General features: G+C 47.8%; 2 protein-coding genes across 2 annotated transcripts in view; both read right to left on the bottom strand.

Annotated features, from left to right (window-relative positions):
- The window catches only part of TSPEAR (thrombospondin type laminin G domain and EAR repeats), a 319,882-nt gene that overhangs the window by 213,279 nt on the left and 92,669 nt on the right, over positions 1-13,934 (bottom strand). The gene's annotated exons all lie outside the window — the stretch shown is intronic.
- Positions 5,669-6,136, bottom strand: LOC119529787 (keratin-associated protein 12-4-like). Its single transcript, XM_037830527.1, has 3 exons — positions 5,985-6,136; positions 5,849-5,897; positions 5,669-5,791 (listed from the first exon to the last, which is right to left on the bottom strand). Exons 1-3 carry the CDS (start codon positions 6,134-6,136, stop codon positions 5,669-5,671), a joined length of 324 nt encoding a protein of 107 aa, XP_037686455.1.

Below are 13,934 nucleotides of genomic sequence, written 5' to 3'. Positions count from 1 at the left end.
AAGCCTGCTCTTCCCTCCGGTGTGAATACAACCCAAGCCCCTCGGGCCCCGCTCACTAAGACCCAGAACAACCGGGTCTCTCATAATCACGTTCAAGCCGCAGCTAAAGCCAACAACAGCTTCTACGCTAACACCCAGAAAACGCCTTAAGCATTGGGCATTCTCCCCTGAAATGCAAAATGCACAAACACAGTGGTTCCCTCCGACAGTCAGCCATCCCTGGGGATGAGGACGTGCTATACTTTCAGTTAAAAGATTTAACTTTGGGACGTAGAGCCTGGAATAAATCTAGGTAGTGGGTTTAGCACAAACCCCAATATCCAGGACCACCTGGACCTCAGACCGTGACTCTTTGGAAAGAGGGTTTTGAACATGTGCACAGTTAACACGAGGTCACCTGGGCTCGCCTGGGCTCTGACCCCAGTGACTGGGTCCTTGTAACTAGAGGAGACAACGCATCCCGGGGGAGAGGACGGCCACGGGGGGACAGGAGGAAACCCTCGATGCGCGGCCACGAGCCGGGGAGAGCCGGGCCCACCAGGAGCTGGAGCGACAAGGACGGACTCCCCCCTTGAGCCCGGAGGACGCGGGGTCCTGCTGACACTCGGCTCCAGAGTTCCAGCCGCCACGCCCCTGAGGGAAGGAGCTGCCGTCGTTTCAACAGCCCAGGCTCTGGTATCTTGTTACAGCGCCTTGAAGTGTAATATGGATTTTGCTCCAGGGAGTGAGATTCTGCTGAAAAAAATACCTTAAAATGTGGAAGTGGCTTTGGAAATGGGTAATGAGAAGAAGGTGGAAAGAGTTTGAGGTGAATCACAGAAAAACCTCAGTTCACCATGAAAAGCCTGTTGGTGTGAATATAAAGGTGAAAGGTGCCTCTGGTGAGGTCTCCGATGGAAATGAGGGACATGTTGTCGGAAAATTGAGGGAATATAAAGAGCCAGAAAATTTACTTTCTATCTTGGGTGGAAAGCAGAACTCATAAGCGATGAACTTGGATATTTACATGGGGAAATTTCCAAGAAACCATGGTTTTCCCTTATTGCTTATAAAAATTGTAAAGGAAAGAGATGAATTGCGGATATAACTGCCCATCGAAAGGACCCAGCAGTGACGATTTGGTAAATTCTGGACAATCCAGATACCAAAGAAAAGTGAAACATGTGCTCCGAGAAAATGCCAGATGTGGCTGGAGCACCTTTGGTTGAAGAGCTCAGGTGTGGGAATCACGGATCCAACCCGCTCCTCAGAAGGAGCGACAGAGATGGGGTCACCCAGGAGGGACCTGGGAGGACTGTCTGTCCCGTGGCGGGGCCCTCCGTGAACGGCACTGGAGACTGGCATGTTTGAGCGTTACCTCAGCAGACACATTCCAGCCTTGTCAGAAGGTCAGTGACAGGAGGGAACGGAAAAGAATGATCCAGGCTCAGAGCCAGACTGGTGGGACCAGCCCGGCCAACAAGGGTCAGAGGCCGAGCCAAGGGCCCAGGTGTGGAGACAAGGCCCCCAGGAGGGCATCTCCGCACAGAGGATGGAGCTCAGACCCTGAAGCCTGGTGGGATTCTCCCGGCTGTGGTGTAAACTTGCTATAGAACAGCAACCCCTTTATTCCTTCCATTTTCTCACCTCTGAAATGGAAATTATCCAACACCTCTCCTGCACTTTATTATAGGAGGAGATAACATGTTTTCTCTTTTCACAGGTCCAGAGATGAAGGGGGATATTTCCCCAGGATGGGTCATACTCAGATGACACCCATACTTGACTTAGCTGATGCTATTTGGAATTTTTTTAGTTGATGATATTTAGATGATATTTTAAAGTTAGAAGAGATTTTAAAATTAGAGTTAAGGCTGCAAATAGTTAAGTCTTTGGTGTGTTGGGATGGGATGTGGGATGGAGATGAATTTGGGGGCACAATAGGGTGGTCCATAGTCAGATAAATAGTGTCTTCCAAAATTTGTGCCCATTCAGAAGCTCAGAATTAGAAGTTACTAGTAAATACAGTCTTTTGCATTAGGAAATACAGTCCTTGCGTTAGATAATTTAAGACTAAGTTAAGAGTAGGTTGCTCTTTAGAGGCTGGGTGTTACCACATGATAAGGAGAGGAGAGGACACGCCCCGAAGCAGCCACGTGGCAGTGGTGGAAGCGATCAGATTCTGCTTGCACAAGCCTAGCAGCCCCGGGGCCAACAGGCGCTGGGAGACAAGGGAGGGTCTTCCCCGTAAACCTCAGAGGGAGTGTGGCTCTGCCGACACCCAGATATTGAAATCAAGAACACAGAACAGTGAGAAACAAATGTCTGCTGTTTTAATACATCCTGGGCCGGTTTGCATGTATTATGTCCCCCGTATTATGTCTGTGAGGGCAGACATATCAGTGTTGATTAGATCGTAATTCTTTGAGTGTTTCCGTGGAGATGTGCCCCACCCAACTGTGGGTGATAACTCTGATTAGATTATTTCCATGGAGGTGTGGCCCCGCCCATTCAGCGTGGGCCTTGATTAGTTTACTGGAGCACTGTAGAAGCTCAGACAGGAGCGAGCTTGCTACAGCCAAGAGGGACACTTTCAAGAACGCGCAGTTGCTGAGAGAGGAGCTGCAGTTTACAGTGTTGTTTTAGAGACAGCCTTTGAAAGCAGACTTTTGCTCCAGAGAAGCTAAGAGAGGACAAACTGAGAGTGACATTTTGGAGAGAGGCTGATGCCTAGAGAGAAACATCCTGGGAGAAAGCCATTTTGAAACCAGAACTCTGGAGCAGATGCCAGCCATGTGCCTTCCCAGCTAACAGAGGTTTTTCCAGACACCGCTGGCCATCCTTCATCACCTCTGAGGGATTTCCCCTGCAGAGAAGGACATCCCCACACCCTGTGCCTCAGTAACCCCACCGCCAAGAGATACCCCTGCAGAGAGACACAGCAGGTGGGCTCGGGAGTGTCCGTGTCAGCAGTGTCTGTTACAGCAAACCCTTGGACACAACGCCCTGCCCATCTCAGGAGAACACATAACGGGAAATGCTCACAGAGTGGAGCACAGCCAAAACCGATGTGCTGCACCCACACAAAATGTGGGGGAATCTTAGCAACATTACATGGAGTAAAAAAGTAAGTTACAGTAGGTCACTTTCAGGATAACAGCCCTTCAATAAAATTGGAAACAACCAAATTAGAAAATATGCTTTTTAGGAATTACTGAAATGTGACTTAAACCTATTTTATAAAATAGAACAATGATCACAGAATTCCAGACAATAGTTGTTCAGGTTTGCTAGAGCTGCCTTTATGCAAAATACCAGGAATGGATTGGCTTTAATAAAGGAGGTTTATTAGTTGTGGTGATTCGATGTATTATGTCCCCCAAAACACCATTATCTTTGATGCAATCTTGTGTGGACAGACATATTAGTGCTGATTAGATTTTGGAATCCTTTGGGTGTTTCCATGCAGATATAATTCAGTCAACTGTGGACAAGACCTTTGGTTGGATAATTTCCATGGAGGTGTTGCCCCACGCATTCATGGTGGGTCTGAATTGGATTACTGGAGCACTATATAATCTCAGACAGAAGGAGCGAGCTGGCTACAGCCAAGACGGACAGTTTGAAGAATGCACAGAAAGCTGAGAGAGGAGCTGCAGATGAGAGACAGTTTGAAGACAGCTGTTGAAAGCAGACTCTTGCTCCCGAGAAGCTAAGAGAGGACATGCACCCCAAGAGCAACTGAGAGTGACATTTTGAAGGGGAGCTGTGGCCTAGAGAGGAAAGTCCTGGGAGAAAGCCATTTTGGAACCAGAATTTGGAGCAGACGCCAGCCACGTGCCGTCCCAGCTAACAGAGCTTTTCTGGATGCCATTGGCCATCCTCCAGTGAAGGTACCCAATTGCTGATGTGTTACCTTGGACACTTTACGGTCTTAAGACTGTAACTGTGAAACCAAATAAACCCCTTTATAAAAGCCAATCCATTTCTGGTGTTTTGCATTCCGGTAGCATTAGCAAACTAAAACATCAGGTTACAAATTTACAGTTCTAAGACAATAAAAGTGTCCAAACTAAGGCATCAACAAGAGGACACCCTCGCTGAAGAAAGGCTGATGGTGTCTGGAACACCTCTGTCACCTGGGAAGGCACGGGCTGGCCTCTGCTCATCCTCTGCTCCCGGGCTCTGGTTTCAAAATGGCTTTTCCAAAATGTCTCTGGGCTTCTGTCTCTCTTAGATTCTCCCAGCTCGCTGCTTGGTTCTCCTGGGGCATTTCTCTCTAAGTATCTGGGGTCCTCACTTAGCTTCTCTGGGGCAAACTCTGGTTTCCTCTTAGCTTAGCATCTCCAGACCTCCTTCTCTCTGCATCTCCCAGTGTCTCCGAGCATCTGTGTGGGCTCTCAGCCTCTCCCAGGGGCAAGTTCTGAATTACAAACTAGCTTCTCTCCAAAATGTCTCTCCCAGCTTCTCAGCTCCTTCTCTCCATGAGCTCTCCTAAAGAACTCCAGTGATCCAATTAAGACCTGACACCAAAATGGGGGGGTCAGATCATGGAAATAATTAAATGCAAGGTTTCACTCAGAGGTGGGTGAGTCAGATTTCCATGAAACACTCAATCAAAAGGTTCCATCCAACAGGATTGGATTAAAACCATGACTCTCCTGGGCTCCGCAACAAGTTTAAAATTGGAAACAAATTAGAAAATATGCTTTTCAGGAATTAATGAAATGTGACTTAAATCTATTTTATAAAATGCAGCAGAATGAGGATGACACAATTCCAGACAGTAGTTACCCCAAGAATTTAGGGCTAATTGCGGATAACGTTACACAGCCCATATGTTAGATGCTTTGTTCTTGGGGTCTGTTATTTGTACAAATAGTCCGCTCATCATCAATCGCTCAATAAAAAGGGTCACACGTGGAGCAGTGGTGGGAGGGCACCATGAGCCCTGGATGATCTAACCCAGGTGTCTAAACCTGAGGTCTAAAAGGGTCAGCAGCTGCCCCCAGAATTGAATCCTCCTGGATGTGGGAAATTGAGAGCCCCTGACATAAAGGAAAAGTCCACGCCTCGTGCTGGAAGGCGAGATGACGTCAACACGTGCTGATTCGCTCTGGGGTGGGAACCCACGGAGGAGGGAACAAGACCCAAGTACTGCAGGAGAGGAGACAGGACCCCCAGCCCCCGCCAGAGCCCCCACACACCTGGGCCCACCCCCCTGAGCCCACGGAGTCCCAGGAGCCAGGACAGGATCTGGACACTCGGGACCACTCCCTGCACCAAGGAGCCCCCACTTTTGGTCAGCCCCTGTGGAAAGGGATCACTGAGCGGGGAGTTGGCCTGCAGCTTCATTCACAACCACAAGAATACACACCCAGAACACGTGGAAATAAAGAAGCCAGGAGCTGCACAGGGAAACTATGATTTATTTGGCTGACATGGGGCTTTGGTTTCCTGCTGGAGTCAGAGAAGGGCCCCAGGAAACCAGGAATTCCCAGAGGGAAAACATGGGGCCAGGACAAAGCCCAGATCGTTGTGCCACATTCTCCACCCAGAGTAAGTGGGTTCTGGGAACGTGGTTTTCATCTGCCCCAGGTGTAGAATCTGGAGACCCACCAGGAACTCATTCCAAGGACTTCACATATGGACACGTTTGCACTGAGTCAGCTGGATTGGAGCCAGGAGGTCAGCAACAGGCAGGGGTGCTGCAGCAGACAGGACTGCAGAGGAGGGCAGGGCAGGAGGGCTGGCAGCAGCAGGAGGACTGGCAGGAGGGGGCCACGCACACAGCAGGCTTGCAGCACACGGGCTCGCACACGGCAGGCTTGCAGCACACGGGCACGCACACGGCGGGCTTGCAGCACACGGGCACACAGCAGGCCGCCTGGCAAGGGCTGGGCACGCAGCAGCCCGGGCTGCAGGAAGAGGTCTGGCCACAGATCACAGGGCAGCACGGGGACTGGCAGCCACAGGGGCAGCAGCTGGTGGCCCCGCAGGCCAACTGGCAGGAGGCGCCCACGCCGCACACAGGCCGGCACAGCAGAGCCACGCAAGAGGCTGGGTGGCAGCAGGGGACCCCGCAGCCCAGGGGTGGGCAGCATGGGGACCCGGAGCAGGCCGGCTGGCAGACAGCGGAGCAGCTGGTGTTGCACATGGTGGGCGAGGGTGGCTGGGGTGTGTGTAAGGAGGAGGACGGGGCTGGTCTGGAGGCTCCGTCTCAACTGCGGCATTTATACCCGGGCCAGTGACAACACAGAAGCACAACTGTTGTTGTGCTTGTTTTGCTTACCCCGGGCTCTCTCCCAGAACCTTATTTTCTGTTGATAGTTTTTCTGTTGTTCGTTTGGCCCTTAGCTTCATGACTAACTGCATCTTCTCAAAGTTCTTGTTACACTTGGAAAACTGCCCATCTGTTTTCTTGGCTTTGTTTGGATTCTTCCTCATTCCTTCAAATTTCACCAGTTACTGTTATGTGATTCCAGACTTGTGGCTCTCAGATTTTCCCGTCTGCATGACAGTGATGCTCAAACTGACAAAATACTGTGCATCCCTCACACCTGCCAGGAAGACCCCCAGGTGGACGTGAGGGAGAACTGAGGGGACGAGTCTTCTTTGAGCTCCCTGGTTGGTTAGAGCTGGAGACTGAGAGCTGAAGGCTCCCGTGGAAGGTGGAGAGTGGGTTTCTCCACGTGGATAGTGCAGACCATGGAGAACTTCTGGCTGGGGACAATGAGTCCTTTCCTGAGAACCAAGAGGCAATAAGCAGACAGAGCTCCTGGACGTGGACGCAGTCTACCCGAGGCAGGGACAGAGGTTGGCAAAGTATGTGTCTAAGGAAGTTGGGGGCCCCTCGGCTAAGTGGAGCATTTTGGGGAAGTCATAGCAGGACACACAAGTTGAGAAGTTTCCAAAAGCCAGGCTGCCCTCTGGGTGTGTTCATCAGAGTGCTGCACACACATGTGAGACCAGCACACTCGTGGAGCCTGCCAGGGTCAACAAACATCACCGGGGGCTTGGTGGGGGGCAGCGTGAACTTGGCAGTGGGGCTCTGCAACACCTGCTACAGCCACACAGGATGAGGGGACTGGGCCACTCCTGTCTGGGGCCACCTCACCCTCTCCCCCCTGGGGCTGCTGCCTCCCACCCCAAGCAGATGAAGCCAGAATGGAAGTTGCAACAGGCACTTCTCCAGCTTCCTCTCTGCCCTGCCCAATGCCCTTCGCTATGAAACCTGGATTCGCCGTTGGATAACCATCCTTATCATTATTATATACAATTCAAGGTAACTTTTTTACGTTTACCCATGAAAGCGAGGAAGTTTTGAGAATATAGTGGTGTTTATGGAAAAACTCCTGGAACAGGCTGCCAAGTGAAAGACACAGCACTAGATCTGAGACGTTATAGTAGGCAAGTTTCCCACCTGACAGACACACAACTCAGAGTGTGGGACAGGCAGCCAGCGCATGACACACACACACACCACAGACACTCATGTGCGTGACCTGGTTTCTGAGGGGTGAACTCTTTATTCAGACTCCTGAGTTTTCTTCTTCAAGTAAGCCCATCCTTTAGCAAAATGCTCCAGGTCTCACGCAGCCCCTCCACAACCATGTCAAGAAACCTCCTGGACCTGCAACTCCGCTGCATGGACCAGGAAACATTAGGAACACACAAGAGGAGAATATGGAGGGAAAAATAACACTGGGAGGCTTGACAGAATGACTGGGGCTAGCCCAGCCCACCCATCAATGACACATCTCAAAGTAAAGTATGAGACATCTATTGCAAGCAGTGGTCGTCACGCAGCACAAGACAGTAGTTCCTAAGAACAGGGACGCTCAGAAGGTGAGCTCCAGATTCATCCATCTCTCTGACATATTTTCCCTTCCCAAAGGCAATGCACTGGGCAGGGTTCTGATCAGAACATGATGGTCCTGCTCTGCTGGGGAGGAAGGGATCAGAATTTGGGGCGGTTGAAGCACCTACAGAATCAGGAGGAGACCACCAGAAGCTTACCAGAGAGAAGCTCCTACAAGGTTGAGGGTGGATGACCAGTGGCACCCAGGTGAGACTGAGTAAAGTCTGCATCTTAGGAGTCATGACTACTCATGACCCTACTCTAACAGAGCATAATCCAACCCATGTGAAGACCTACATGGTAGACAAGTTGTGCTACCATGTACTAAAACCAAAATCATGTTTTTAATCTTAATCCAAACTGCTGAAGGTGTTGACTCATTTTTAAGTAGGACCTTTTGAAGAGGGACTATCATTTACTGCATAGACTCATTTCTGAATAAGATCTTCTAAGATCCCACTTTAAAGTGGCCAAAGTAAATACAGTCTGGGTCTTAATGTGTATTACTGTAGGTCTTATATGAAGAAAACCAGAGGAAGAAAGCAGAAGAGCAGACACAAGAAAAGAGAGCGACTGTGATGTGACAGGAGGCAGACATGGAGGCCAAGGACCACCAGGGATTGCATGTGCTAGCAACAGAACACCACAACCTCAGGGCGAAAGGTAGACTGCTAGCCTCTGAAACCAGGAGACAATACAGTCTTATTGTCTGAACACATTCCTAGTTCCACTGAGTTGTAGAGTTAAGAAAACGCCTTGTATTTTCCACAGATCTGCCCTTGTAAAAGTGTTGAACAACGTCTGTGCAAACAAGTTCAAGGTGATCAGCCAATAACTGCCTGATAGAAAAAAAATCTAAAGTCAGGAGAACATAATAGAATTCAGAGACTCTAATATGCATTATGCACAATTTCTAATATATAACAAAAAATTACTAGATGTGGGAAAATTCAGGAAATGTGATACAAAGTCAAGAGTAGGGAGGATGTTCAGACAATACAAATTAGATTTGATATGCCCAGATGTTGTACTTGGAAACCAGTGAGTTGAAACACTTATTAGAAATATGCTCAAAGAATTAATATAAAGTATTATCTTAAAGAATGAATAAATAGGGAACCTCACCAGAGAAGCGGAAGCCATGAAAAATAGAAGTATGGAATTGATAAGTACAATAGCTAATTTTTTTAAAAAATCCAGAACACCATTTGGCCTAACAACAGATTGAAGATTTCAGAAGAAACAGTGACTCTAAAGACACAGCAATAGAAATTTTGCAGTCTGGAGAACAGATAGAAAGAAGAATTAAGAGAAATGAAAAAGTTTGGTGACAATATCAAACAGTGAAACATTCAAGGAATTTCAGCCTCAGAAGAAAGGAATGATGTGAAAGCATAAAAATGTTTGACTAAATAGTGCACAACATTTTCCTAAAGTAGATTTTTTTTAAGTATCAACTTACATAATCAAGATAGTCAGCAAACCCTAAGGAGGATAAATATAAAGAAAACCATATCTGAGCATATACTAGTCAAAGTTAGGCAAACTAAAAATAAAGAGCAGTAAGTGAAAAGGTCTCTTAACATCTAAAGGCACAATGATCATAATTACCACTGCCTTCCATCAGAAACACGGAGGCCAGAGACAATGGGACAACATCTTTTAAATGCTGAAAGACAAAAGTTGTCAATACATACTTCAATTTCTAACAAAAATCCTCTAAATATGAGGATGAAGTGAAGACATTTTCTGATAACCTGAAGCAAATTCTTCACCAGCAGAAGTACACTCTAAGAAATGTTAAAGGACATTGCAGACTGAATAGAAATGAAACTAAATTTATAGGAAGGAATGAAGAGGACTGGAAATGGTAAAGAAGTGAGTAAATATAAAAGAGTGTGTTTTTCCATCTTCTCATAATTGATTAATAAGACAACCGACTTTAAAAACTAGTTTTTTCAGTAATTACTTACATATGAACACACAGTCAAATGCAGATGCCTCATGTTCCCTGGCCTTTAAGTTTGGTTTTAAACTGTGTTAGGTGCTAAAGGAGGAAAGTGTGAAAATGCTGGACTCATGGACTCATGTGGCTTTTTATAAAAGACCTTAAGGGTCACTCCCATCACGCAGCCTAAATCAACTCTGGGTCTATTTGTCCTACGAGTCGTGACCTTGGCTTTAGCCTCTAAGATCCAGAGTGGCCTTCAGCCATAGGAGAGTAGTCAATTTTATTAATGACCCCATACAAAATAATGGATTCTGTGTAATCCAGAGAGTGAGCTGTCATCATGGTTGAGGGAGGGAAGCAAATGTTTGCAATCCTAGAGCCTAGGACGGCAATACGAGGACTGTGGGAATATTCTGAACCTAGGATCAAAGAGACAAAAACAGAGAGGCAGTGTGTTTTGAAAAACACACTACTCACTAATGACCAGAACACAGCAGCAAAATAATAAAAGCTACAGTAGGAGAACAGATTGATTAAGTCAGGGGAAGAGAGCCAGGGACCCCTGTATCCTGGGCACCAAGCCCCTTCCCACTAGTGCCCCTGTCTGTGCCGTAGGCTGAAGCAGGCACCCTCATCCATGGCTGGGGCTCTGTCTCCTGGAAACAGGCTCCATGTCATCCCATCTGGCCTCCCCACTCCTTGGTCCTTACATCTTTACTACTCCTGTCACTTTGTGAGAGCCAAGGGGACGGTGGTGAAGGTGGCGCCCCCCACCCTCCCACCTGATAAGATTGCAGGAAGCTGCCTCGCCCCTGGCCAGCACCCATCACCGCTCCCACCTGTTGCACTCCCTGCCCCGGGTCTCCTCCGTGGGGTCCTCACTCCACAGCTCTGTCAGTGCGATCATTGAAATCTCGAGTCTCGCAGGAAAACAGCAACGTAACTCCCCAGAGTCCTCCTAACTAAAGGTCCCAGGCTTTGTAGTGGGGGTCAGAAAGATGGGGCGCTTTTCACCCATGGCTGCAAGTGTTTCAACCCTCTTCCCTTCAAGAGATGGAGTCCGATTCCTTGCCCTCCAATATGACCAGTGACTGTCCTTTAATGAACAGAATGAGGCAGAAGTGACACTGCCCGACAGCTGAGGACACGCTAGAAAAGGCAGTGCAGCCCCCACCGAGCTGTGTGCACACTCATCCTTAGAACCCAGCCACCATGCTGGAAGGAAGCCCAACCTTCATGGCTTGGCCCACACGCAGGAACCAAAGCCTCAGCTCCAGGGCTGGGGCAGATCCTAACTGACGTCCACCCCAACCCGCCAGCCATGTATGGGTGCCACATTGGAGGCAGATCCTCAAGCCCAGCAGATGCCACAGGGAGCAGAAATGAGGCCTCTACCAGCACAGCCAGACTGTGGGCTTGTGAACAAAATGAAGCATGGCTTGTTTTTTTTAATCTACTATATGTTGGGGTGGTATTTTTACACAACAAAGATATAAATGAAACAGGGAGAAGGGTGATATTTCAAGTGACACCAGAATTTCTCTAGGAGTTGAATTGCACCTCCTTAGACATATCCGTGGGTGTGTATTTTAGATGAAGGAGGTGTGGCCCCAAGAACATGGCTGGAAATGAGATCACATAAAGAGTGGGTGCAATTTCTTCACATAGGAAGTGAAGATGAATGTCGAGGCGAGCACATGCAAGAGAGAGGAAGAAAGAGGTTCAGGGGCAGCGAGAGTAAGCCAAGCAATAAACAGTGGCACCTGCCCAGGGTGGTGGACAGGAGAACACACCAGTCACAGAGCTGCTGGAGGCTATGGACAGGTCAGGCAAAGATGAAGGGCACCCTTCTGCAGGGCTGTGATGTAAACCCGTCCTTTGCTTTCAGAGCACAGTAACTGGGTCACCAGTATGTAGAGGTGAAGGAATAGGGGGCTGCCCAGCAGGGTGGAGTGGAAGGGGCAGCTGCAATGGGATCATAAGTCGATCCCTAACTGAACCCTCCAGATTGAGACAAGGCCTGTCACATTCAAATCTGAAGCTCAACAGAGCCTACGGTCTCTAGGCTGAAACCTCAAGTTCCATTTAGCAATCTCATCTCCGTCATCAAACATACAAACACATTGAGTCTCTCCAGTCCTCAGCCACCCCTGGAGGGTAGGAGAGCTATGCATTCAGCAAATATATTTAATTTTATAATGTTATAAAATTGCCTGGAATAAGGCTATGGAGTAGAATGAATGGTGCTCTGCAAAAATTCAAGCCAACTGGAACCTCACAATGTGACCTTATTTGGAAATAAAGTGTTTGCAGGTGAAATTAGACAACATGCCTTAAGGTGGGCCCTGAGTCAATGGCTTCTGTCCTTATTAGAGGGGAAGTCACACGCATGCAGAGAAGACCAAGTGAAGATGGAGGCAGAGAGTGGAGCTAAACTTTCGCAAGCCAAGGAACACCTGGGGCCACCAGAAGCTGCGAGAGATGAGAAAAAATTCTCTCTTAGAGGCTTGGGAGGAACGTGGCCCTGGTGACACCTTGATTTCAAACTTCCAGCCTCCAGAATTTTGAGAGAATCAGTTTCTGTTGTTTTATGCAAACTGTTTGTGGTATTTTGTTTTAACAGCCATAAGAAATGAATTCAGATTTTGGTGTGGGGAATGGGGACATCCCTGTAATAAATACCTACAAAGCTGAAAGTGGTTTTGGAATTTGGTACTGGATACAGGCTGGACGTATTTTGAGGTGCATGATAGAAGAAACCTAGTTTGCCTTGAAGAAACAGTTGTTGGATCTGTTAGTTAGGGTTCTCTAGGGAAACAGAACCAACAGGAGATATCTGTAAATATGATATTTTATAAAAGTGTCTCACACAACTGTGGGCATGCACAAGTCCAAATTCCATAGGGCAGTCCACAAGCTGGCAAGTCTGATGAAGGTCTTCCGTGAACTCCCCAGGACAGGCTGGCTGGCTGAAGAAGTGAAGGTCCTCTGTCTTCTCCCTTAGAAGCCTTCAACTGATAGGATTAAATCCAACTGTGGATTCTCTCATTGTGGAAGACACGCCTTTCTTGATGTAAACAGCCACAGATGCAGTCAATTGACTGATGATTTCATAAACCAGTCTCCTGATATATTAACCAGCCACAAATGTCCTTGCAGTAACGGCTAGGCCAGTGCTTGCTTGACCAGACACCTGGGCACCATCACCTGGCCTAGTTGACACATGAACCTAACCATCACAGTGGATATGGAGGATAAAGGAGCTTCTGTGAGGAACATGTTATTGGATGCTGGAGGAAAGGCGATCCTTGTTATAAAGTGCCAGAAAACGTGGCTGAATTATGTTCCACAGTGGACAGAAAGCAGAACTTATAAGAAATGAAATTGGACATTAACCTGAGGAGATTTCTAAGCAAAGTGTAAAAGATTTGGCCTGGTTTCTCCTTGAATGTGAGTGAAAAGCGATCATTTCAGGAAGGAACTGTTCATCAAAAAGGAACCAGCACTGATGACCTGGAGTTTCACGCCATCCAGAGAACAAACAATGAGAGCCCGACTCTGAAAAGAACATCGAGGCTGTAGTGGGACTATACTTGTTGTAGAGATTAGACTGGTGACTCGTGATCCAATCAACCCTCCCAGCAGAAGCCACAATAGAGATTGGGTTCTACTTGAAAGACCTGTTGGGGTCCCTCATGTCAGATGGTGTGAAACCCCTGAATTGCTCATGAGACCAAAGGATGTGAGAGTGTTATACCAGCTGAAACATGGCCACCATCATCTGAAAGAGACAGGAGGAAATGAAAAAGATGCTCCAAGGGCTGTGATGTGGATTCAGAGGCAAAGACCCAAAAGTGCACAGAACCTCTGGAGCCCAAGGCTCAGAGGGCAGAGTGGAGATCCCAGAGGGTGGAGGGGGCACTGTGAGGACAGCATATCAAGTGACAAAGGATTAAATTCAGACCACAAAACCTAATGGAATTTTCCCCTGTGGACTACAAACTTGCGTTACACCACTGAGCCCTTTATGCCTTCCCTTTTGTCTATTCTGCAAAGGAAATATCTTATGCTGGTCCCACAGTTGTGTTTTAAAAGCAGATAACCTTATTAGTTTCACAAGTCCAGAGTTAGAGAGGAAATTTT

The sequence above is a fragment of the Choloepus didactylus genome, chromosome 1 (genome assembly GCF_015220235.1).
Source record: "Choloepus didactylus isolate mChoDid1 chromosome 1, mChoDid1.pri, whole genome shotgun sequence".
Classification (NCBI taxonomy): domain Eukaryota; kingdom Metazoa; phylum Chordata; class Mammalia; order Pilosa; family Megalonychidae; genus Choloepus; species Choloepus didactylus.
Note: the sequence above shows the minus strand (reverse complement) of the source record. Positions and strands in the feature narration are given on the sequence as shown.